This window comes from Bos grunniens, chromosome 14 (assembly GCF_055505025.1).
Source record: "Bos grunniens cultivar Pamir isolate PY7600 chromosome 14, Bosgru_T2T1.0, whole genome shotgun sequence".
NCBI classification, from domain to species: Eukaryota; Metazoa; Chordata; class Mammalia; order Artiodactyla; family Bovidae; genus Bos; species Bos grunniens.
The window spans coordinates 45433176-45459393 of NC_141178.1; the positions used below are offsets into that span (position 1 = coordinate 45433176).

General features: G+C 39.0%; 1 protein-coding gene across 47 annotated transcripts in view; it reads left to right on the top strand.

Moving 5' to 3' along the window:
* The window catches only part of STAU2 (staufen double-stranded RNA binding protein 2), a 303762-nt gene that overhangs the window by 142888 nt on the left and 134656 nt on the right, over window positions 1-26218 (top strand). For 46 of the 47 annotated variants that reach the window (XM_086336528.1, XM_086336515.1, XM_086336526.1 and 43 more), the window contains one exon: window positions 23178-23485. In XM_086336528.1, coding sequence (XP_086192654.1) covers window positions 23178-23485 — 308 coding nt within the window. Of the gene's footprint in view, window positions 1-23177; window positions 25913-26218 lie in introns of those variants that run through there. The other variant, XM_086336533.1, reaches the window with a different exon arrangement.

Consider the following 26218-nt stretch of genomic DNA (forward strand, 5'->3'; position numbering starts at 1 on the left):
AGGAAGTCTCAATTCATTGGTATTTCGATTAGGGGTATGAGAGAGTGTTAAACTTATCTGTTTAAGGCATACCAGTTGAGTTAATAATCAAATGCCTATTTATTTAAGGAAAAATAACCTGAAACTGGAAGGAAAGTCTTTAATCAGATTAACACAGTATATTTTTCTGAAATATTCTCAAGAAAGATCGAATGAATTTAAATTTTCGTGATTTAAAAAACTTGCGTGACTTACATTTTTACATGCAAAACAATTTCAGATACATGTTTTTTGAAAAAAGGAAACCATATGCACAATTTAAGGCTGCATCCCTTGATTACAGGATGACAGTGTTCTTAAGCATAAGAGCAGAGAATGAAATCATAAGAAAGGTATGGATTTAGATATATGAAAACCAAAAATGAATTCAAGGAACAACATAAGAAGGTAAAAAGTCAAATGATAGAAGGCATAACTTGCATCCTATATAGCCACAGGTAAAAATACACAAAGGACACTTAGAGATTGATAAACTGGTGGCTCAGTAGTAAAGAATCTGCCTTCAATGCAGGGGACACTGGTTCAGTCCCTGGGTCAGGAAGATCCTCTGGAGGAGAGAGTGGCAACCCACTCCGGTATTCTTGCCTGGGAAAGCCCGTGGACAGAGGAACCTGGCAGGCTGCAGTCCACAGAGTCGCAAAAGAGCTGGACACACCTAGCTGCTGAACAGCAATAGAAAAATGCCCAAAGAACTTAGGGAGCCATTTAAAAAGAACAGAAATTAAATAATGAAATTGTTCAGCAATCAGGAAAGTCCAGTTTAGAAGTAAATGTTCCATAATTTCTGATCCATATAATTGACGAGAGTTAAAAAATGATTATTCCAACCATTGAAGCAACAAGCACTCACCAGCTGTTAGAGGATCGTGAATTAGCTGTGCCTTTCTGAAGAAGTAAGAATACAAAGCTTAGGCCCACTTTTTCTTATAACTTAACTAAAAGATATGGAAAAATATAAGAGAATTTTTTTCTGTAATAAACATACCCTGGTTTATAATCAGAAAAAAAATTGAAGTGTATTTGTAACACTCACAGATGTACAAACTTTGGCCTGAATTGCACAATCTGTTTGAATTTAAACAAATGATATATATACTAAATAGCTAGGGAGGTAGTTATCTGAATACCTAAGGCTCTCCACTTGAGCCTTTTATGACTTTTTTTTTAAGAAGAGAAAATGAGTAGTTTTCTAAAGTTTGAATGCAATTTCAGTTTCTGAAATGTGTTTTGGAAATGTGAAATATGTGCTCTGTATTCTCAGAGGCCTATGGGGATCAAAGGTGTTTGGAACTAGGATTTTTCCAACTGAAAAAGAGCAGAGCAGTGACACACAGATGAAAGTCTCCCAGACTGAAAGTTGAGGTATTAAGAACTACAGTGTTGATTTTCTCTGTTATCAGAGAAACTCTACAATAAACATAGGAGAAAATAAGAGTAGTAAGTACTCATTCATCAGCATGTCTAGAAAGATGGAGGTTTATAAACTCCCAGATAATATATTGTAATTTTCCAAGAGATGTTAAACTGTGTGTTATTTTTAAAGAAAAAATATAGGTAATGCTTGCTATATAGTAAATTTAACACAAATAAGTTATGACACATGATAATAAACACTTGAGATTCCTACCACTCCATTTGAGACCCACAATGTTGCCAGTGTCGTTACCTTCTTTCACGTCTCTTGGCTGGCTTGCCTTTTCCCACGTGAGGTCACTGCTCGCTCTGGATTTTACATATAGTCCTCCCAACTTGTTAAGTATGTGTCTTTAACAGTATTTGTTTAGTTTGCTTTTTTAAACTTTAGGGGAAAAATGACATTATGTTGTATACTTTCTGGAACTTTGTTTTCCCACTTCAAATTGTGATTTAAGACTTTGGTTAACATATGGTTATTCCATCCACTGTGCCACTGTGTGCATATTCTGCAATTGATTTATCCTCCTGTTAAGCCACTGAGGTTATTTGCAAGATTCTGTTATTATAAACAGCATCACTGTAAACATTTTTGACCATGTCTCCTGGTACACTTGTGTAAGAGTTTCTGGGAACACACCTTGGAGTGGTATCTGTGTATAACTGGGTATGTGTAAATTCAGATTTACAGGAAACACTGGTTGTTTTATAGAAGAAGAACTGGAGTGCCCTTCAAAATATCTAGTAGAAATAGAAACATTTTAAACTCACTTTTATACCTTTGACTTCATTTTGATGATGTTTTAGTTGGATTAGTTCAAATTTAGTTCAAATTCTATTCTGTCATTGTTAGTCCCTCAGTTGTGTGCTACTCTCTGCGACCCCACGGACTGTAGCCCGCCAGGCTCCTCTGTCCATGGAATTCTCCAGGCAAGAATACTGGAGTGGGTACCCATTCCCTTCTCCAGGGGATCTTCCCAACCCAGGGATTGAACCTGGGTCTCCTGCATTGCAGGTGGATTCTTTACCATCTGAGCCACCACGGAAGCTGTACTATATAAGAGTAAAATAATTAAGACTATATCATTAATCTTATTTATTTTACTCTTCTATTGTTACTTAGTCTTTTGAATGGATAAAAATTTTAAGTGCAAAAAAGGTCAGAAATCTCCCTTTTGTCCTCTTTGGCACAATTTCCACCCTGTCTCTCAAACAAGTAACTTTTGATTAGTTTCTTATATATTACTCCAGAATCTTTTTATACATATAGAAGCAAATTCAAATATGGATAAAATAATACATACCTTTATTTAATATGTTTTCTAGACACACTCTTCTACAATTTTCTTTTCATTCAGTGATATGTCCCAAAGATCCTTCCAAATTGATTATATGTAGGACTTTAGTCTTATTGAACTAGTTTTGAACTGACGGGCATTGGGATTGTTTACTTCCCAGGCATCTCAGTGGTAAAGAATCTGCCTGCCCAGCAAGCAACTTAGGTTCGATCCCTGGGTTGGGAAGATCACCTGGAGAAGGGACCAGTTACACACTCCAGTATTCTGGCATGGAGAATTCCATGGACTATATAGTCCAGTGACCAGGGAAATTGCTCAGTCGTGTCTGACTCTTTGCGATCCCATGGACTGTAGCCTACTAGGCTCCTCCATTCATGGAATTTTTCCAGGCAAGAGTACTGGAGTGGGTTGTCATTTCCTTCTCCAGGGGATTTTCCCAACCCAGGGATCGAACCCAAGTCTGCCACGTTGCAGGGAGGTGCTTTCAGTTCAGTTCAGTTCAGTCGCTCAGTTGTGTCCGACTCTGCGACCCCATGAACTGCAGCACGCCAGGCCTCCCTGTCCATCACCAACTCCCGGAGTCCACCCAAACCCATGTCCATTGAGTTGGTGATGCCATCCAACCATCTCATCTTCTGTCATCCCCTTCTCCTTCTGTCCTCAATCTTTCCCAGCAGCAGGGTCTTTTCAAATGATTCAGCTCTTCACATCAGGTGGCCAAAGTATTGGAGTTTTAGCTTCAACGTCAGTCCTTCCAGTGAACACCCAGGACTGATCTCCTTTAGGATGGACTGGTTGGATCTCCTTGCAGTCCAAGGGACTCTCAAGAGTCTTCTCCAACACGACAGTTCAAAAGCATCAATTCTTCAGCGCTCAGCTTTCTTTATAGTCCAACTCTCACATCCATACACGACCACTGGAAAAACCATAGCCTTAACTAGAAGGACCTTTGTTGGCAAAGTAATGTCTCTGCTTTTCAATATGCTGTCTAGGTTGGTCATAACTTTCCTTCCAAGGAGTAAGCGTGTTTTAATTTCATGGCTGCAATCACCATCTGCAGTGATTTACTGTCTGAGCTACCAGGGAAGCCCACTGTATAGTCCATTGGGTCGCAAAGAGTTGTACACAATTGAGTGACTTTCACTTCACTGTATTTTTATATCATAAATAATCCTGTTGCATAAAACCTCATACCCACATCCATTTACATGTTTGCTAGTGTTTTGGATAAATTCTCACAAGTGGAAATAGTAAGTCAAAGAATACATGCACTTATAATTTTGATAAACATCGCCAGATTATGCTCAATAGAGATTTCCCTGTTTACATTCCTACCAGCAGTGTATGGGATTTCCTGTTTCCCCACAGCTTCAGTAAGCATGTGCTCTCAAACTTCTGGATACTTGCCAATCTGATAGCTGAACTATGTTATCCAGCGTAGTTTTATTTTGCATTTCTCCCATTGAGAGTAGGATTGAGTATATCTTTTGTACATTTATGAGCCATTTCGACACTTTTTTTGTTTCTAAACTAGTTTATGTCAGTGATATGGTTATATCTGTTGCTCATTTTAAAATTAGTTTGTTGGTCTTTTTTTCCCCCTTACTTGAAAAGAGCATGTGTGTGTGCCTTTATGATATGAATTGCCAATATTTTTCTTGGTCTCTTTATTTATGGTGGAATTTTCTTTTAAATTTTGGTTTTCTTTTTAATGTATTTGAATGGCCTTTATTTTATGATCTTTTATAGCATTTGTAATCTTAGCATAGTTAATAATGCCTGCTCCATTCTGAGATTATAAAAAATTCTTTAATTGCCTTCTGGAAATTCTGTAGTTTTTTTTTTTTTTTCTCTCTTTTTTGTCCTTAAATCTTTGATACCTCTGGGATTTATGCTAAAAGTATGGATTCAGCTTTCATCCCCATTGCATTGACATGACTGTTGTATACTAAGATTCTTGTGTGTATGTGGTTTTATTCTGCACTTTCTGTTGTCTTCTGTTCATTTGACCATGGTGTATGTGCATGTTCTCAGTTGTGGCCGACTCTTTGCGACCCCATTAACTATATAGTCAGCCAGGCTCCTCTGCCTGTGGGATAGTCCAGGCATATCCTGAATACTGGAGTCCAAGAACCCATAGTCCAAGAATACTGGAGTGGGTTGCCATTTCTTTCTCCAGAGGATCTTCCCAACCCAGGGACAAACTCGTATCTTCTGCATTGGTAGGCGGATTCTTTACCACTGAACCTCCTGGAAAGCCCTCATTTATCTGTGCACCAGTTTTAATCATTATTTTAATATGAGTAAACTTAACTCCATTACTCTTGCCTGGAAAATCCCATGGACGGAACAGCCTGGTAGGCTGCAGTCCATGGGGTCACGAAGAGTCGGACACGACTGAGCGACTTCACTTTCACTTTTCACTTTCATGCATTGGAGAAGGAAATGGCAACCCACTCCAGTGTTCTTGCCTGGAGAGTCCCAGGGACGGGGGAGCCTGGTGGGCTGCCGTCTCTGGGGTCGCACAGAGTCGGACACGACTGGAGCAACTTAGCAGCAGCAAACTTAAACTTTGTTTAAAACATATGTGAATGAAGGTATGTTTGGTCTATGTTCTTTTCTGCACATACTACATGGAGTATAAATAATTGAAAAGATAAAAATCCCCTTGATAAGAAATGAGAGGAGTGTGGCTAGTCACGTTATCAATTAAGAGCACTGAAAGAGGCGGCAGGGGACTGTATGGTTGAAGGCAGTTAGGGTCTGGAAAGGCAGCGGTGATGTCTCCCTAAAACCTCTTTGTGTAATGGGTGTAACATTCATTCATTCCTTCAGAAGGTATTTATAGACTACATTGTAGTATTTTGGGGCTTCTCCAGTGGCTCAGTGGTAAAGAATCTGCCTGCAGTGCAGGAGATGCAGGAGACCTGGGTTTGATCCCCGGGTCAGGAAGTTCCCCTGAGTAGGAAATGGCAACCCACTCCAGTATTTTTGCTCAGAAAATCCCATGGACAGAGGAGCCTGGCGGGCTACAGTCCATAGAGTGGCAAAGAGTTCGACACAACTGAAGTGACTGAGCATGCATGCATGTACTGGTTTTGGTATTATTGCTGATTTTAATGAAGTTTTTAAAAGTTGAAACTGCTAAAAAAAAAAAAAAGTTGAAACTGCTTTTTGGGAAGCTACTCAGTCTGTAAGATAAACAGGGTTAACTATTCCTCTTCTGCCCATAAGAAAAGGAAAGAAAACTTAAAAAGTGGAAAGTGTAATTTGAACAAAAAAATCAATTGCTTTTATAATTTTAAAATAAAATAATATAGCATAGTACCTGACATTGTCAGTGTTTAATATTCGTATAAATGAAAAAAAAGCAGTGTTTCACTTTTCTTCCCACTGTATTAATGGTCTTAGATATCATCTAGACTTATAGTTCTCAGCATGGTGTTGCCAGACTCTTACATATAATAGGTATCATTATTGGTATTTCAACAACCTAGTAGAAATAATGCATTCATTCTTAGTAGACTGCTTTGCTTTGGGTTAGAACAGTGTATGTCTGAGTTCATATATCAAGCTGTTCTGAATCTCACATTGGCAGTCTTTGGTGGAAGAAACAGAAAGATCATTTATTGTTACTAAAGAAATGCAGTCTGTCTGAAAGACAGATCCTTGAATCGTGGTATTCATAGAACAAAAAGACAACAGAAGTCCTAAGACTGAAAAGATCGGAGAACATCCAGCTCTTATATTTTATAAACAGGAAAATTGAGGTTGCAGGTGATTTTATAACTTGCCTGAGGATACTCAGTTAGTTAGAGATAGTGAAAACTTGAACTCGTGTCTTCTGATTCTAAGATCTGCGTTTGCTACTTGACAACGTATTTATTTCTTAGATATATCACTTGCTGATAATTAAGGGAAAATTGAATAATGTTTTCTTAAAGAAATTCCACTAAAATTAAATACGCATTTTCTTGAAAGGATGTTTTATAGGATGTTTCATAATGTGGAAGATGTCCAAACTATTGTTTCAGATACCAGTTTGATATTTGGGTGGATCATGTAAAAACACTAAACGGCTGAGAAAGCACGTGCAGTGTTTGTTTTACCAGTGAAACCACCATCTGCCTTATATGACTTTTCTTAAGACCTAAAAACTTTAGTAATAGTCCATTTTTAAAAACACTCAACAAGCTTTTGGGGTGATGTTATTCAAGCATATTGTTTTATTCCAAGCTTTCTGGTTTGTGTTAAGATGATTCATAAACTTTTAGAGCTGAAAGAGATTTTCAAGTTCCCTTAGTATAATTCATTTTACAGATGAAGGAAACAAGGTAAAGAGGCAATCTGTAACTTGACCTCTGATAGCTGGGCTTCATTCAAGTATGTTTACCACTGAACTGTATCATCTTTCCTTTGTTACATTCTGTGCTAATATTTTTTTGTTGTTGTTACTTAAAAGCATTTTAGTTTTTTTAGAGCAGTTTTAGATTTACAGAAGAATTGAGAAAGAGATATAGAGATGTCTCATATACCTTCCATCATCATATATGCATAAATTTTCTCATTAACAACATAGCTCAACAGATGGTACCTTTTTTTAAACAAATGATGAACCTGCATTGGCATATCATGGTCACTCAAAGCTCATAGTGAGCCTTAGGGTTCACTCTTGGTACTAAACATTTTATAGGTCTAGACAAATGTGTACTAATGTATATCTGTCATTACAGTATCATACATAATATTTTGACTGTTCTCAAAATGTTCCCTTTTGTCTTTGTGGCTCTCCTAACCTCGCATCACCCCTGGCAGCCACTGTTCTGTCTCCGTAGTTTCGTCTTTTCCAGAATATCATGTAGTTGGGATCACAGACCTGTAATCTTTTTATATTGACTTGTTTCCCATAGTGATACGCATTCAGGGGTCCTCAGTGTCTTTTCACGACTGATAACTCATTTCTTTTTAGCTCTGAAAAGTGTATCACAGTTTATTCACCTACTGAGAGACATCTTGCTTGCTTCTAAGTTTTGGCAATTATGAATAAAGCTGTTATAAACATCTGTGTGCAGATTTTTATGTGGACATAAGTTTTTAACTTTTTTGATTAAATACCAGGAAACATATGCTAGTAAGAGTATGTTTAGTTTTGTGAGCAACCATCAAATGAATTTCCAGAGTGGCTGTACCATTTTGCATTCCTGTCAGCAATGAGTTAGAGTCCTTTAACTCCATGTTCTGACCAACACTTGGTGGTTATGTCAGAGTTTCAGATTTTAGCCATTCAAATAGTTATGTAGTGATATCTGTTTGTTTTTGTTTGCATTTCCCTGATGACATATGATGTGAAACATCTTTTCATATGGTTATTGGCCATCTTTGTATCTTCTTTGGTGAGGTGTCAAGGTTTTTGGCTCATTTTTAAAATGGATTGATATCTTATTTTTCAGTTTTAAGAGCCTCTCATAAAATATTTTTAGATAATAGACCTTTATTAAATGTATCTCTTGCAAGTATTTTCTCCTAGTCTGTAACTTCTCTTCTAATTCTCTTGATAATGCCTTTTGTGGAGCAGAAATTTTAATTTTAACAAAGTCCAGCTTATCGGTTATTTTTTTCATGGATCTGTGGTGTTATATCTGAAAAGGCATCACCATACCCAAGGTCATCTAGATATTTTCCTGTGTTATCTTTTAGGAGCTTCATAGTTTGAATTCTACGTTTATTACTATGGGTTTTGTGACGGGTATAAGGTCTGTGTCTAGATTACTTTTTTTACATGTGCATGTCCAGTTATCCCAGCATCATTTGTTGAAGAGGCTGCCTTTGTTCCATTGTATGCCTTTGCTCCTTTATCAAAGATCAATTGGCTGTATTTATGGGTGTCCATTTCTGGGCTCTCTCTTCTGTTCCATCGTATATTTGTCTGTTCTTTCACCCATACCACATTATCTTGATTACCATAGCTTTGTAGTCAGTCTTGAAGTCAGGTAGCATCAATCTTCCAACTTTATTCTTCACTTTCAGTATCGTGTTGCCTTTTACAGGGTTTTTTGCCTCTCCATATAAACTTTGGAATCGGTTTGTTGATATCCATAAAACAACTTGCTGGGATTTTGGTTGCGATTATGTTGAATCTATAGGTTCAGTTAGGAAGAACTGACATCTTGACAATATTGAGTCTTTTTATCCATGAACATGGAATATCTCTTCATTTATTTAGTTTTTCATGATTTTGTTCATCAGAGTTTTCTTCATATAGATCTGTACATATTTTGTTAAATTTATACCTAAATATCTCATTTTGGGGCAGTGCTAAAATAAATGGTATTGTGTTTTTAATTTCAAATTACACTTTTTCATTGTTGGAATGTAGGATATTTACTATAAGTTTCACTATTTTTTATTGTGATAAAAATAACATGAGCTCTTTCCTCTTAATAGTTTTAAGTGTACAATACAGTATTGTTAACTGTAAGCACAGTGTTGTACAGCAGATCCCCAGAACTTTTTCACCTTGTCTGACTGAAACTCTGTACTCAATGAACAGCAGGTCCCCATTTCCCCTCTATCATCGTGCTTCGTGTTTCTATGAGTTTGACTGCCTTATATACCTCTTCTATGTGAAATCAACTAGTTTTGTCCTTCTATGACTGGCTTATATCACTTAGCGTCATCTCCTCAAGGTTCATTCATGTTGTTGCATATGATAGGATTTCATTCTTTTTTGTGATTAAGTAATATTCCATGGTGTGTATAAATCACACTTCCTTTATCCATTCAACCATCGATGGGCATTTAGATTGTTTCCATTTCCTGAATTTTGTGAATTATGCTGCAGTGAACACTAGAGTGCAGATATCTCTTTAAGAACTTGTTATCAGGTTCTTTTGGGTAAATACCCAGAAGTGAGATTGCTATTTCATGCGATAGTTCTTTTTGTAACTCTTTGAGGTAGCGCCGGCCATAGTGGCTATACCATTTTATATTTCCACCAACAGTGCACAAGGGCTCCAGTTTCTTCCACATCTTTGTCAGCACTTATTTCATTTTTGTTAAAATAATGGCCGTCCTACCAGGTGTGAAGCAATACTACATTATGGCTTTGCCTTTGCATTTATTTCTCTGATCATCAGTGATGTTGAGCATCTTTTCATATCTATTGACCATTCATATGTGTTCTTTGAAGAAATGTCTATTTAAGTCCTTTCTTGGTACATTTTTAACCAGATTAGTTTTCTTGCTGTTAAATTATAGAAGTTCCTTATATATCTTGGATATTAACTGATTATAAAATAGTTGGTGTGCAGATATTTTCTGTCATTCTATAGATTGCTTTTTCACACTGTTCATTGTTTCCTTTTCTGTGTAGAAGCATTTTAGTTTGCCATTGTTCCACCTGGTCTATTTTTGCTTTTTTTTTGGCGGGGTGGGGGGTGCTGTGCTTTTGGTATCACACCTAAGAAATCATTGCCTAGACCCATGTTGTAAAACCTTTGCCCTATGTTTTCTTGTGAGAATTTTACAGTTTGGGATCTTAAGTCCTTAACCTATTCTGAGGTGATTTTTGTGTGTGGTGTAAGATTGAGGATCCAGTTCCCTTCATTTGTATGTGGATATCCTGTTGCCCATTTGTTAAAGAAAACTGTTCTTTCTTCATTGTGTAGTCTTGGCACCATTGTTGAAGATCACTTGACCATAAAGCATGTCATTTCTAGGCTCTCTAACCTGTTCCGTTGGTCTGTATGTCAGTATTTATGCTTTTATCCTTGTGTTTTAATTACTACAGCTTTCTGATATATTCTGAAATCAGTAAGTGTGATGCTTCCGGCTTTTTTCTCCTTTCTCAAGATTGATTTGGCTATTCAAGGTCTTTTATACTTGTATATGAATTTTAGGATTTTTTTTTTAATTTCTATAAAAAATGCCTCTATGATTTAGATAGGAATGACATTGAATCTAGAAATTGTTATGGTAATATGAACATTTTAATAGTATTATTAACATATTTCACTATCCATGAACACAGGATCTCTTCATTTGTGTGTTCTTTAATTTCTTTTAGCAGTATTTTATAATTTTCAGTATGAAAGTTTTACTTTTTTGGTTAAGAGAATTCCTAAATATTTTATTCTTTTTGATGCCTTTGTAAATATAATTATTTTTGTAATTTCCTTTTTAGATTGTTTATCTTTCGTGTATGGAAAAAACAACTGATTTTTGTCTATAGATTTCATGTATTGCTACTTTGCTGGAATTCATATATTAGTTCTAAGCAGGTTTTTTTTTTGTGGAATCTTTCATGTTTTCTACATGTAAGAAATCTGCAAATAGAGATAATTTTACTTCTTTTCCAATTTGTGTGTTTTTTTTTCTTGCCTAACTGCTTTGATTAGCACTTCCAGTATTTGTTGAATAGAAGTGTCAAAAATGGGGAATTCTTGCCATGTTCCTGATTTCAGAAGAAAAGCTGGACTATTTTTATGAAGTTTATTTCTCTTGCAGAATGAAGCCTCTGATGTCACCTCTCAGGAGGGAGCATCTTTAGCATGCTCATAGTCACATGGAATGACAGATTTAGTAGGGCTCTCTTTTACTCTTTCTCACTCTAATGTGATAAACGTTTTGCCTGTTTTGTGACACGACACTCAGCTGTTTGATTCCACTGATTGCGTGCCTGCGTTCTAAGTCAGTTCAGTCATGTCTGACTGTGTGAGCCTATGGACTGTAGCCCACCGGGCTCCATGAGATTCTCCAGACAGGAATAATGTAGCTGGTTGCCATGCCCTTCTCCAGGGGATCTTCCCTACCTAGGGATGGAACCTGCATTGGCAGGCAGGTTCTTTACCATTGGTCCCACCTGGGAAGTACTGCTGGTTATTGGCATAAAACCATAAATTGCTCTCATTCGGATACAATCAAGTTTGAGTCCCTTTTCAGGATAGTTTTTGAAACCAGTATTTCAGATTTGTTCAGTCCCTAGAGGCGCTTTTCCTAGCTCTTTCCCTGGTTCTTTCTGGGAAATTAGCTGGTTTATGTTGGAGCTCACTGCTAGAGCTCATTGGCTGTGAATTACTTACTACCAAAACCTCCAGTAGAGCTTCCTAGGTGGTGCTAGTGATAAAGAACCCGCCTGCCAATGCAGGAGACATGAGACCTGGGTTCAATCTGTGGATCAGGAAGAACCTCTGGAAGAGGAAATGGCAACCCACTCCAGTATCTTTGCCTGGCAAATCCCATGAACAGGGGAGCCTAGAGGGCTCCAGTCCATGGGCCAGCAAAGAGTTATGCATGACTGACTGCCCCTAGGCTTGAATTTTCCTATCTTCTATTTAAAATAAAGTCAGTTCCTTTGGGAAAACTTCAGAACTCTGTTCTTATGGACTACCTCAGAATTTCTGAGCTACTGTTCTGGAGTAGGAATGGGGACAGTGGCCCACTTCTTTGAGTTGACACTGCTGCTCTGTGAGCAGAGTGTTGGTCAGGGGTGGTAGTCTCTAGTATTGTTGGTTTGCCTTTTCTGATGTGAACTTCCATCCCATGAGCAAGCTGAGGAGAGAGCAGTCAGTTCTCAGGTGCTCTCAGCTTTCACTGTGTGAGTGGTGGCTGGGTGTAAAAAGGGACTGCCTGACTTTTTTGGCTGTATACGTGAGAAATTTAACTTCTGCAGCTCGGAGCTGGGGGAAATGAGAAATTCTGGTGACCTGCCCTTCTAGTGAGTTACCATATTACTTACAGGTGGTTGAGGAGAAAAAGAGCCCCATCTTTGTAGCTGCAGGTGGTGGAAGGAATGAGTCATAGCTCAAGTACCAGAGCCTTTTATTCTGAGATTTATTAGATTTCCCTGAATAAAGGTGCAATGACTAATGATACAAACCCTGGAGCTAGGCTAGGTATCACAGGTTAAGGGCATAGTCTTCTACAACACTGCTTCACTTCAAAAGACACCAACCAGGGCTTCCCTGGTGGTCCAGTAGTTAAGAATTCTCCTGTCAACATAAGGGACACAGGTTCGATCCCTGGTCCAGGAAGATCCCACATGCTGTGGAGCAATTAAGTCCGTATCCCACAAATCCTGAGCCCGCACTCTAGAGCCTGTATGCTGCAACTACTGAAACCCACACACCTGGAGCCCATGTTCCAAAATGAGAAGCCACTGCAATGAGAAGCTTGTGCACTGCAGCAAGAAAGTAACCCCAGCTCTCTGCAACTAGAGAAAGCTCACTCACAGCAACAAAGACCCGGGGAGGCCAAAAATTAATTACAAAAAAAAACACCAGCCACTATTGGGAGGATTTCCAGGGCCACCCTCACTTCTGACCAACTGACTATAAAGTCAAGGCTTCCCACTGCCCTTTCAATTCAGTCCCTCAGTCATGTCTGACTCTCTACGACCCCGTGGACTGCAGCATGCCAGGCTTCCCTGTCCATCACCATCTCCCAGAGCTTGCTCAAACTCATGTCCATCAAGTTGGTGATGCCATCCAACCATCTCATCCTTATTGCCCTCTTCTTCTGCCCTCAATCTTTCCCAGCATCAGCGTCTTTTCAAGTGAGTTGGCTATTCTTATCTGGTGGCAAAAGTATTGGAGCTTCAGCTTTAGCATCAGTCCTTGTAATGACTATTCAGGGTTGATTTCCTTTAGGATCTCCTTGCTGTCCAAGGGACTCTCAAGAGTCTTTCGATACCATAGTTTGAAAAGCACTACCCTTCAGATAAGATAATTCACTAGAATGAATCACAGAATTCAGGGAAGTCTTATATTTATGATTACAATATTGTTACAGCAAAAGTGATTCAAATCAGAACCAGCTAAAAGAAGAGACACATAGGGTAAGATCTGAAGAGTCCCGGACACAAATCTTCCAGTGTACTTTTTCTGATGTCCTTTCCCATGAAGTCAGGAACATGTTGCTCCCTAACTCAGTGATGTGTAATATGCACAGAGTATTGCCAGGTGGGGGTTCACTCAGTTTCCAGAGTTGTGCAGTTTTTGTGGGGATTTAATATCACAGGTGTAACTGATTGAATCATTGGTCATAGAGGTTCAGTTGATGCCACGTGACTCAAAGCTTCAACCCTCTACACACATGATTGATCTTTCTGACATAGCCATCCCCCATTCTGAGTTACCTTGTTGGCATAAATCCTGACATGTCCGAGGGGTGCACCATGAATAAAGAAGACACTTGTGTCACTCACAGAATTCTAAGGACTTAGAAGCTGTCTCCCGGGAACGGGGGACAAAGTCCAGCCAAATTTTTTATTACATGGGAGGATGTTTTATTTGTTATATGCCCTTAGAATAATTTCCAGAGACTTAAAAGTATTTTAAAATTAATATTCATAACTTATGGTTGTTTGTTGGGGTGGGTCCATAGACCTCCATATGTCATTATTTAGAAATAGAATGTCTTGCTTTCTTTTGATTAATATTTATAAGATATACATCTTATCTCCTCATCCTTTACTCTTAGCTTGCCTATATCAGTATATTTGGAGTGAATTTCTTTTAGGCAGCATGTAGTTGGGTCATGTTTTTAATCTACTTTGCTAGTTTCCTGTTAATTGATATATTTAGATCATTTACATTTAATGTAATTATGTGTTTAGGACTTAAGTCTGCCATCTTATTTACTTTTTCTATTCTTTTGCTTTCCTTTACTCACTCGTTGTGGGTTACTTGATCACTTTTCAGAATTCTACTTCAGTTTCCCTGTTCTGCCTCCATTGGTGTCCAAGGTGGTAGATTCCTTGTTATTGCTGGGTGGAGTAGGAATTCTGGTCCTTACATGATCTTCACTGATATCACAGAGAGGATAAGCTCTTTACCTCTAGGTGATGATTAATGTCCTGACTTCCCACTCTTTCTCTTATGACACTACTCATTATTGCTGGCTGGGAGTAGAAGTCCAGTCTCCCTGTGGTCTGCATTGATATCAAGAAGCAGTATCAAAGTCCCAGCTCTCTTCTAGGCTGTGTGCAGCACTACCACAGGGTCCAGGGGAACCTCATTACAGCTAATGTGAGTACGCATGTATGTTAGTCGCTCAGTATCCAATTGTTTGTGACCCCATGCTCCTCTGTCAATGGGAATCTCCAGGCAAGAATACTGGAGTGGGTTGCCATTTTCTTCTCCAGGGGATCTTCTCAACCCAGGGATTGAACCCAGGTCTCCTGCATTACAGGCAGATTCTTTACCATCTGAGCCACCAGGAAAGCTCCAAAATTGACCATGGATCTGTCCATGGAATTCTCCAGCCAAGAACACTGGAATGGGTGGCCATTCTCTTCTCCAGGGGATCTTCCTGATCCAGGAATTGAAACTGGATCTCCTGCATTACTGCCTGATTCTTTACAGTGAACCACCAACGAAGCCTTGGTGAGGTTCAGAGCCTAGGCTCCCCACTTGTCCTTTGGTGGCATGGTGCTTCCCTGCTGAAGAACAGAAAGCCAACCACGAGGTCCACACTCCCATCATGTTCTTCCTTATTATCATGGAACCAGAGGTCAAGCAGCCAGAGCCCAGGGAGCCAGGGCTGCACATTAAGCAAGGCAGTGGCCGAAGCTGGAGCTGTCAAGGTTCTCTCCACCTTGAGGTCTCCACACAGCCTTGTTCTAGGTCCTCTATCCTGGAAATGCCCAGAGCAGCCTAACAGTGCTTTCATGTAGATGGGTTTTTAAAGCTTTTTAAAGCTGTAAAAATGGTACAGTGTGTACCCATCACCCAGCTTCTCCCTGTGGCGACATCTTATAAAATCATAGCACTTTATCAAAATGAGAAGATTGACACAGGAATGATACAGTGACCTAGACTATAGACCTTACTTGGATTTTTGTGAGTTTTCATATAAATGATTTTTAAAATCACTGTCAAACTGATAAATCTTGCTGTTCCTGCTCATCCTTTTCTCACATTTCCTGTTTTGAACCAGCAGTTTATTTTTCCAAGTTTTAAGAATTTTTTAATGATAATTTTTTGATACCTTAAAAATAAGGTTTATTCAACATTGGAATGATGACGAGATTTTGCCACCATCAGGACACCCTAGGGAAATTCACTGAGCAGCAAATGCCAGGAGAGGTGGACTTTACAGCAAATGCTATGAGAGGCGGATTTCACTTTCACCATCAGGAAGACCAGTCACAGAATGTGTTTATATCTTCCTGGCTGTCACTTGAAACTTTGAACAAGAAATGTTAAAATGAAAATCCTCATTAAGAGTCTATTTTTTCCAGTAACAACCAAGTAACTTTTCAGATATCCAGTTCTAAATTGGCAAACCTCAAAACTAGGTTGTGGTTTAAGATAATTGATGCCTATTAGGAAGCAAGACTCTGTCTTCTGAGATAGTATCAGTACTAAACAAAATGTTCTGTCTGATCAGAGGAGGAGTATAATTCTAAGTCCTCAGCTTTCAAACCATATACAAACAATTGACTTTCTTCTTAACATTTGGTGAGTCATCCTTGATAGTATCTGCATTGAAACAGTCATACATCTACCCACATGTCGTAAATCTCAATCAGAAGAACCCGTCATCACTGTTTCTGCTCTTTTTTTGCTATGAAAAATCTCACTGAGACAGAAGTAGATGAATATTGTTGGGTACTTGAGTATTTATAAATAAAACATTTAGTCCAGCAGTATTGTGGCAAGATTCAAGCTGATTTATGGAAACATACAGTAAGATTTTTCTTTTGAAGCTTTGGTATAAAAAGTGACAAGTTCATTTTATTAAGCGATAGCTAGGTACTCATTCCATGGCTCAGTAGTAAAGAACCTGCCTTCCAATACAGGAGATGCTTGTTCAATCCCTGGAAGATTCCCTGGAGAAGGAAATGGCAACCCCCTCCATTATTCTTACCTGGGAAATCCCACGGACAGAGGAACCTGGCGGGCTACATTCCACGGGGTCACAAAAAGTAGGATATGACTTAGTGATGAAGCACACACAATGCATTCATTCAATGGATGTGCATAGAAACTCATTTTTATAGACTAACATTAACCGCTTGTACCAGTGAAGTGACGTTATCTTTCTTACTCCTTTGGTTTGCCCTGTTGTTCTGATACCCCTAGTACCAGTTACTACTCATTTATGTTCTTCAGCCTCTCAAAGAGTTACGATGTTAGTGAACATCAAAAGGCAAGGTTCTGCTAAGTTTGCTGATCTATACATATGATAAGACCTTTTAAGAGATCTCAATTCAGAATGTCCTCTTCAGCCCTTCCAGTAAGAACTGGAGCACTGGGAAAACGCTGTGGGAGGCTAGAGGGTTTACACACCCATTTGAGAGAAGCATAAACCTAGTGGGGAAAACAAGTAGAAAGGGCACCATGGCCTGGCATTCCTCATTTGTAGGATGTCACTGTCCCTGGCACATTGGGGCTTTTAAAATCCTGTATGACGTCATATAATTTAGGGAAGATTTTGGTGAGGCTATCTCTGGAACATCTAAGAACAGCCATGGTGGCATGGATCAACTGTGGAGCCAGTCTGGGTAAACTTCACATGTGGAGTTCACTTCCTGGATTAAACCTGGGTGTTTAGAACTGGCTGGACTTTTCACTTTTTTCCCTCTACTTGTTCTTTTAGGAAGTCATTTAATGTAATGTGTCCAGACTCTAGTGATAGACCACCTGGAGTTAAAATCTAGCATTGCTAAACATTACCCATACCCTTAGCTGTGTTTCCTGACTTTTCTGTGCTTCAGTGTTTTCATCTATAATCTAGAGAAATAAAAATCCGTTTCATGTGGTGGTTGTGTGGATTAAACGACATATGCGTGTAAAGTGCTAGAATAGTGCCCGTGTTGTCTCTGCAGTGTAGCTGTGTACAGTGGTTACAGATTGACAACACCAAGATGGGAATATTAAAGGCCACATCAGGGACAAAAGGTAGATGATGGAAGAACGGTTCAGAACATCTTCAAATAGAGGGTGAAAAGAACAGACGTTACAAGGCTGAGCAGGGGAATTCTTTTCCAAGTCCATGAGCAAAACTGAGTTCAGAGCCAACAAGAAAGAAGGCATGGGCCTACGGGGGTCACATGAGAGAAAGTTTATCTGTGCAGTAATCAAAAAAATGTAAATTAATAGAACAACAAAATGTTGTAGAGTAATAGTAATTATTTAGAATAACTAAAGCCTGTTTTGACAGATGTGTAAGAAAGCAGGTTTAGTCACACATTGCTAATAGCAGTATAAATTGAGATGGGTGGTTTTTCAGGAGACAGTGGAAAGTCCTTAAATATGTATACTTTAAATTACTCGTTTTATTGTTTTTATTTATTTTTAGCTCGGCTGAGTCTCCACTGCTGCACACTTTTTGTAGTTGAGTGAGTCGCTGCAGAGCATGGGCTCCAGGTGCACAGGCTTTCAGCAGTTGTGGGGCTTAGTTGCCCCATAGCTTAGTTGCACAGGCTTAGTTGCCCCATAGCATGTGGGATCTTCCCGGACCAGGGATCAAATCTGTGTGCCCTTCATTGGCAGGTGGATTCTTAACCACTGAACCACCAGAGAGTCCTTAAATTACTCTTTGATTCTTGTTTTAGGTCTTTACCCCACTGAAAAGTGACTTAAATTTACAACAGAAAGAACCTAAATGAATTGTGACTGATCCAAACAGTTACTAATATTCATGTTGAAAATCATTCAGTAGTTGACTGCAGACATCTACACATATCTTTACTCTCTCTGTGACTGTTATATTAGTTGATCTCCATAGAAAGGAATCTTCTTTATTCATGAAGTCAATTCAGGCTTTACAGTGGAATAAGGGAGCCTGTACCCCACATAAGTTCTTCTGCTGTGATGTAATCCCTCTCCAGAGTGCTGGGAGAGCATTTTTGTTGCTTGATAATATTGCTATTGGCAAGCCCGTTATTGCTATATAATAACATTGCTGAAATAATGCTCTTAGCTTCTTGATTTCTTAAATTAAGTGTAGAATTTAGAGTCATACGTTAAGTTATCCTTTAAATAAGAATTGTGTCTGGTGTTGGTACACCTAGTGAAAAAGTAATATGTCATCTCACTTATCAAATTGGCGAATGTTTTTTGTTGAGATAAAATTGAACATAAAACTGCACATACATGTCTAGTTTGATCAGAGTTGACATATGGCTGTTTTTACCGCATTTCTGACACTAACTGTGTAGGGATTCTTTTCCTCCATAGCAACCAGTTCTCCAACTTTCTGGACACTAACAGGGTGTCCTACAGTTTGGTTCCTTTGCTCCCTGGAATCAGTGCAGACCCCACAGATTAAAGGCTCAGGCTCACAAGATGCCCCACTTTGCTAGTCACAAGCCCCATATTCCCATCTGTACTCCTGACCGAAATGGTGTAAATTCAGGGGGTTCCCACAACCGTCTTCTCAAGTTTGATGACTTGCTAGAACAGCTCACACAACTCAGGAAGATACTATCATGGGTTTATTATAAAAGATTTAAAATGAAAGCCAGAGGAAGAGGTAGGTACACAGGGTGGGGCTCAAAAGGAGCTGGAGCACAGAAGCGTCTGTCCCAGTAAAGCTGGGAGACACGACCCAAACTCAAACAGTGTTCAAACCTCCTCGTTTATGGGCGTTTGGGGCAGTTCCATTATGTAGGCATGATTGATTAAACCATTGGTCACACATGAAAGTGAAAGCGAAGTCGCTCAGTCCTGTGCAACTCTTTGCAACCCCATAGACTGTAGCCCGCCAGGCTCTTCTGTCCATGGAATTCTCCAGGCAAGAATACTGGAGTGAGTTGCCATTCCCTTCTCCAGGGAATCTTCTGAACCCAGGGATCGAACCCGAGTCTCCTGCATGAGAGACAAATCCTTACCATCTGAGCCACCAGGGAAGCCCTCAAATCTCCAACCTCTCTCACCTCCCCAGATATCATGGGGTGAAGCTGAAAGTAGCTTTTTTCCCCTATTTTTATATTAGATATTATTATTTTAAAAATCTTCGCCACTTATCTATACTAACAGCAGTGGCAAAGGTTTTTTAATAATAATATCTACTACTGAAATAAGAAGGAGAAACTTTCACATATTTGTATGGAGGTGTGAAATTGGCACAACTACTAGCGTTTGTACCAATTTAGAGCAATTTATTAGTGTAAAAAAATGCATTTTCTTTGAAATAGCGGTTCTGCTTCTGAGTTAAGGAAATCAATTTTCATGTGAATAAAGATGTAATTTTAAAAAATGTGTCCCCCTGTGTTGTTTTTTTTAAAAAGGAAATAAATTAGATGTCCAACAATACGAAACTGTTTAAAGAAACAACTGATATAATGAAATTTTAAGCTTAAAGTTATTAATGAAAGTACATAGTTTTATAAATAACAAAAGGATCATGTTGTATTTCTGTCTTTTAACTTGTTTTTTCAATTAACAAAAAATGTATAGGAAAAAAGACTAAAAGTATATGTTTAAAGCAAAATGTTAAAAGTAGTTTACTCTGGCTAGTGAGATTTATCTGTAATTTTTCCCCAACGCATATGTTTTCTTTTTAATTTTTTTGTTAAAAATTTTCCTGAATGTAAAGCTAATACAAAGATAAATTAAATCCATAAAACATGTGTGTGTTAGTTGCTCAGTCGTGTCCAACTTTTTGAGACCCCATGGACTGTAGCCTGCCAGGCTCCTCTGTCCATGGGATTCTCCAGGCAAGAATGCTGACTGAATTGCCATTTCTTTCTCCAGAGGATCTTCCCTAACCAGGGATTGAACCCACGTCTCCTGCATTGCAGGCAGATTTTTTACCATTTGAGCTACAGGGAAGTCCTTTAAATCTGTAAAATAGGATGATATTTTATGCTGTATAATTTATTTATGTATTTATTCATTTGGCCATGCCATGCGGCATGTAGAACCTTAGTTCCCCAAGCAGTTTCAAACCTGTGCCCCCTGCAGTAGAAATGTAGAGTCCTAACCACAGGAATGTCAGGGAAGTGCCATATATAAATTATTTTTTAAAGCAACCCCTTTATGTTTTGGGCTTCCCTTGTGGCTCAGCTGGTAAAGAATCTGCCTGCGATGCTGGAGACCTGTGTTCCATCCAATGAATGGTAACCACCCACTCCAGTATTCTGGCCTGCAGAATTCCATGGACTGTATAGTCCATGGGGTCACAAAGAGTTGGACATGACTGGGCAACTTTCACTCACTCGCTTTATGTTATAACACCATCAGGGTGAAGTTCCCTGGAGCTTGGCCCCTTCCAGCCCTCCACTTTTCCTTGTTGCAGTCCACATTTCCCCCTTCTTGCTCCAGGGCAGAGGCTCCCAGGTCTGCTGATCCCTGTGTCTGTTCGTGCCTCCCCCTGCCTTCAGTTCTCTCCCTCCTGGGCCCAGTTCTCCTCGTCCCTTGGGATGTGCTGACAGTACCATCTCTAGGAAGCCTTTCCTGAGCTCCCAGTGCTTCTCCCTTCTCATTCCCACTGCTCCCCAACCCGTCTCTGCAGAGGTACCTGCCACACCATGATATTTATCCCTTTCATTTTCATCTGAGAGACTGAGGGTGACTTGAGGTCAGGACACTATTGGTTAGCACGGTGCCTAAAACCTAACAGTAGGAGGCTAACTGGTGTGTGGGGGAGGGTGTGGGGGTGTGGGGGGGAGGGTGGGTGTGGGTGTGTGTGAGAGAGAGAAAGAGAGACTGAACAATAGAAATAAGGATGTGATGAGATCAAACAAGCCAGAGTATGGGGAGAGGTGTGACTATATTTGCATGGGTGGAACATGGGGTCTCCATGAAGATTTTAGTAGGATGGGGAGGAAAGGAGGAGCCGGAGCACTCAGGGCCTCATTTGTCATCTGAGGGATTCTGATTTGATGTGTAAGTGATGGAGAGCCAGTAAAGATTTTAAAGTGAGAGAATGTCTAGCCTTAGCATTTCCTAGGGTGTTGTTATTAATGTTACATGGGAAGCCTGGATATAATATGAATCTGGGAAATCCTGGCTTAAACCAAGTTAAATGGATTTCTGTTCTTCTGGATTTCTCAGAGTTTTTACTGTGCTAACATGCATTTTTAATCCTCCCAAAGGGATGTTTGTGTGTGATATAATTTGCAGTATTTCCCCCATGTATTTATCATGGAACCCTTATATTTGGGGATTATGGTATAGACCCACTTTGGGAAATGGACAGCGGGGAGAGCAGCAGTGTGAAGCTTTTAGTGATGGTTGCAATAGCCCTGTCAGAAACACTGAGGGCCTGAGTCAGGAGGTTAGTGGTGGGAAAGGGAGTGTCAGGATTTCTTTCTCAGAGCACATTCTCCAAAACTGGTGATTGATCAGTAATTTTAGAAGATGGTGTCATGATTTGAGAGTCATTAATATCTGATCCAAAGATGTTAGAAGAAGCATGTGAAATGTGGTTTGAAATATCTCTCAGACAAATGGAGGTCAAGGGAAATATGTTTACAACTCTGCCAACTGATGACACAGCCCCAGGCTCACTCCTCTTGATGTTAGAATCTGCATATGGCCTGACTTGGGCTAATACACTTGATAAGCTGACAGGGCACATTCTAGACTGCACATAGTGGCTACTTGTTGGTGAGTGAGTCAAAGCTGGTTGCCAGGAGTCTAGGTTGGGCAGCTGAGCAGATGGATGGTGGTATCATGTTGTTTAGTCACTAGGTCGTGTCCAGCTCTTTTGTGACCCCATGGACTGAAGCCCACCAGGCTCCTCTGTTGAAGGGCTTTCCCAAGCAAGAATACTGCAGTGAGCTGCCATTTCTTTCTCCAGGGAGTCTTCCTGACCCAGGGATCAAACCCACATCGCCTGCATTGGCAGGCGAATTCTTTACTACTGAGCCGCCAGGGCAGCCCTATCATGATGAGATAAGCCAGATAGGAGACAATTTGGGGGAAGAAGATGCTCTGTCAGTTTTTAACATGTTCATTAGGTAGAGTTGACAGTGGGACATCCTTGTGGAGAGAGGAATACCAGCAGGCCATTGGATGTATGAGTTTTTTTGCTCAGATAATCTGGACTGACCCAGCCATCATTTTACCTCTGTGTCTCAACTGCTGCATACGTTAGGGATTTAGTGTCTCTTTTATGAAATCATAAAATATTAAATTGCAGGCTGAAGACCGTACACATTCCTAATCTTACCCCCAGTGCACTTCTACACGTCAGTAACCCATCTTCCTCCATAGCTTCTCCACCACATATGCTTCCCCTTGAAGTCACTTTTGTGATTTTTTAAGCCAATGATTTTTAGGAATATTGAAACGTACATTTTTCGCCTCCAAAGAGGGGACTGCAGTTGCCTTTGCAAGTATGGGGAAGACGGGTACTTAACGATGTTTTTCATTGCCTTGTTTCATGTGAAATCCTTGAGTCACTAATGCTCTAACATGTTTCTGTTTCACTTATTTTAAGTGTAATAACAATGTTCCTTTATTTTACTTATAGCTCCAAAAGGAATTCTTCATTTGTCTCCTGATGTTTATCAAGAGATGGAAGCCAGCCGCCACAAAGTGATCTCTGGCACGACTCTAGGCTATTTGTCACCCAAAGATATGAACCAACCCTCGAGCTCTTTCTTCAGTATATCTCCCACATCGAGTAGTTCAGCTACAATTGCCAGGGAACTCCTTATGAACGGAACATCTTCTACAGCTGAAGCCATAGGTTTAAAAGGAAGTTCTCCTACTCCCCCTTGTTCTCCAGTACAACCTTCAAAACAGCTGGAATATTTAGCAAGGATTCAAGGCTTTCAGGTATGAATTAAAAGCAAAACCAAGAAAACAAAGCACTTCATTAGCCCCTAGTCCTCCATCTCTCTCCATCAGAAAGCTCATTCTTGCCTGCTAGCGTGACTTCTGTGCCACTTACATTGTAAATCATTAGGAACACGGAGGACAGAAAAACGAGCCATGTGCACATGCCTCATTTTAAAGATTTTTCATTCTCTCCAGTAATTATTTTTTGCTGCCTGGCTCTCCTCCATATTCTTTCTTCCTCCTCTATTTTTTTTTAAGACATTTTTCATCCTCTGTTCTGTCTTCTGATTGGTCTCAATTGGGCGCATCTATTCCCTCCACTCTGTCCTCCCAAGTAAAGATCCTGCCTTCATACATTTGGTCTTAGTATTTAACACTAAGTGCTCCCTCAGTTTACAGTAAGGTTGAGTTTTTCTAATGCTGATTTTACTGTCATAGCAATTTTCAACTTGGCATTCTGTTGCTAGTAATGATCCCGAGATGCCACTAAGGTACAAAATCCTGGAAGCCTGTTGTCTTAGGAGTTCATTAACCATGGTGTTAGAACAGTAATAAATGCTTTCTAGCTCTTTGAGGCATAAAAACATGTATTGTTTTACTGGATTGTGTTTGGAACCATCTAGGGTAGCACCTACCTCAGATGGTACCAATAATTCTATTTCATCGGGCAGTCTACACCTAGCTTATAGGCCCCTTGTTGTGTATAAGAATTTGGGGCTGGAAACTCTCCCCCTCCCCCATTTAGTCATTGTTTCCTTTTGGAAAAAAACAAACCACAATAATCCTCTGTGGGTAGATCTTTTAAAAGAATTGTTAACTCTAGGAAGAGGAAATACTTGTGTTTTGACATCTTAGTTGCCTTGAAAATCCTGTACTGAACTGTAACCACTTGACTGGATGAACAGCAGCATGCCTGTGTGTAGAAAGAACAGACTGTCCCCGCAGAGTTCACGATTTTCACACCCCTTTCCATCTTAGTCTTACTCCCTAAGACCAAAAACTGTAATTTCCTTTAGAAATGCTCTAGAAGGTCTGTATTGTCTAAAATGATCATGTATTTATACATTTTTTTCAAATTTAGATATGAGAGAAGATCATGCGGTTGAGGGGGTGGAATTTTTGCATGTTTTTTTTTGTTTGTTTATTTCCCTTCACAGAAACCTGATTCTTTCCAATCTCTTGCCAGGTAGTGGTTAGTGTTTTTAATTAGATTATTAATATGAAATCTAAAAAGCTGTTACCAGTTTTTGGCTCTGTCATCTGAAATTTTAAGCATTTAATTTAAAAATTAAAATTTTAGGGTTTGTTTTGTGGTTTACCTTAAGAATAATAACTCACTATTTAAAAGGACCTTCATTCACACAGTTAAAGTCCTGCAGAAAAAGAACTAAGCAGTTAGTTCTATCTATATTGTGCATGGATGAACTAGAAATAAACTGTGATGGAAAGGAATTCACTGTTTATTTACAAATCTAGTTGTCTAAAAATGTCCGAAAGTAATACTACATTTGGATTTTTATAGAAACAAAGCACAAATTGATTCAAGCTCTGAATTGAGTTTTTTGCTTGGAGAAGTTACTGTGGTAGATGTTCATTTAGCTGCCAGAAGAACTACTTAAATTTTTAAATTTGTATTTATTTGTTAATTCTTGGCAGTGACAGCAACTGTAATTTTAAAATAGTTTTGCTTTAGTCAAAATGTAGAATCTGTTACTCCTATATTTGGGCTGACTACTCAGACCCTTTTTTTTTTCTTTTAAAGTTTATGCTGAGATATTACACTCTTATTTATGGACAAGTTAGTAAACATTTCCAAATTGTGTTTGGTGATTTTTACATACTAATGAATATAAGCAGATGGTTTGAAACATTACTGTGCTTCTTTGGTCAAATGAGCTTGATGTTGATAAGAAATACTGTGTTGCTGACAAGCTGCAACCTGCAGCTGTGCAGTGAACAGACTGTGGGAAATGGCTCCATGCCCTGACAGGTGCCCAGCACATCCTCATAATGTCACAGTAGAAGAGTCTTTGTGGTTAAGAGTTTTAAAGCCTATTTCTTTATAGGTAACTTTCTCAGGTGTATTTACCTGCTAGAAAAACATGTAGGATTGTTTCTATTTCTTAAATGTTTTAATTGGACCATAGTTTAGAAATGATAGGGCCAGCTTGTTACGGATTCCATGCTATTGTGTTATTTTTATTTCTGGAACTTAAAAACAATAAATTCTTTCTCTGTGTCTCAAGGTTAGTACTTTTAAAATTTTGTTATTGTACACTGAATAGATATTATTGCTTATTGAATATTGTATAAACTCTTCTCTGGCCTTCTGTGCCCATTGACATTTGATTTAAGCCTACCAGAGCCATTGTATGTGACAGCTATATTGTATTAAAAGTAAAAAATATATTAGTGTACTGAAAACTATGTTGTTTTAACTTTAAATTTTTTTTCATTACCCACTCTTTAACTGAAATTTGAGTGACAAAAAGCTTATTTGCTCACCAGAATGCAAGTATTAAGCACATCCTTTCCCTTAAGTCTATAAAATAATTAAAATTATTATACAATTAAAGTTATTATTAATAAAGCTGGCTCCGCAGGTCAGAAGATGACTGAACACTTGCATATTCTCAGTAATTCTTTTATCCTTGCTTGGGCTAACCTAAAGTTTTTAATCACATTTTAGATGCAAGCTTTTGGATTTCTATCATAAATGAATATTTATTT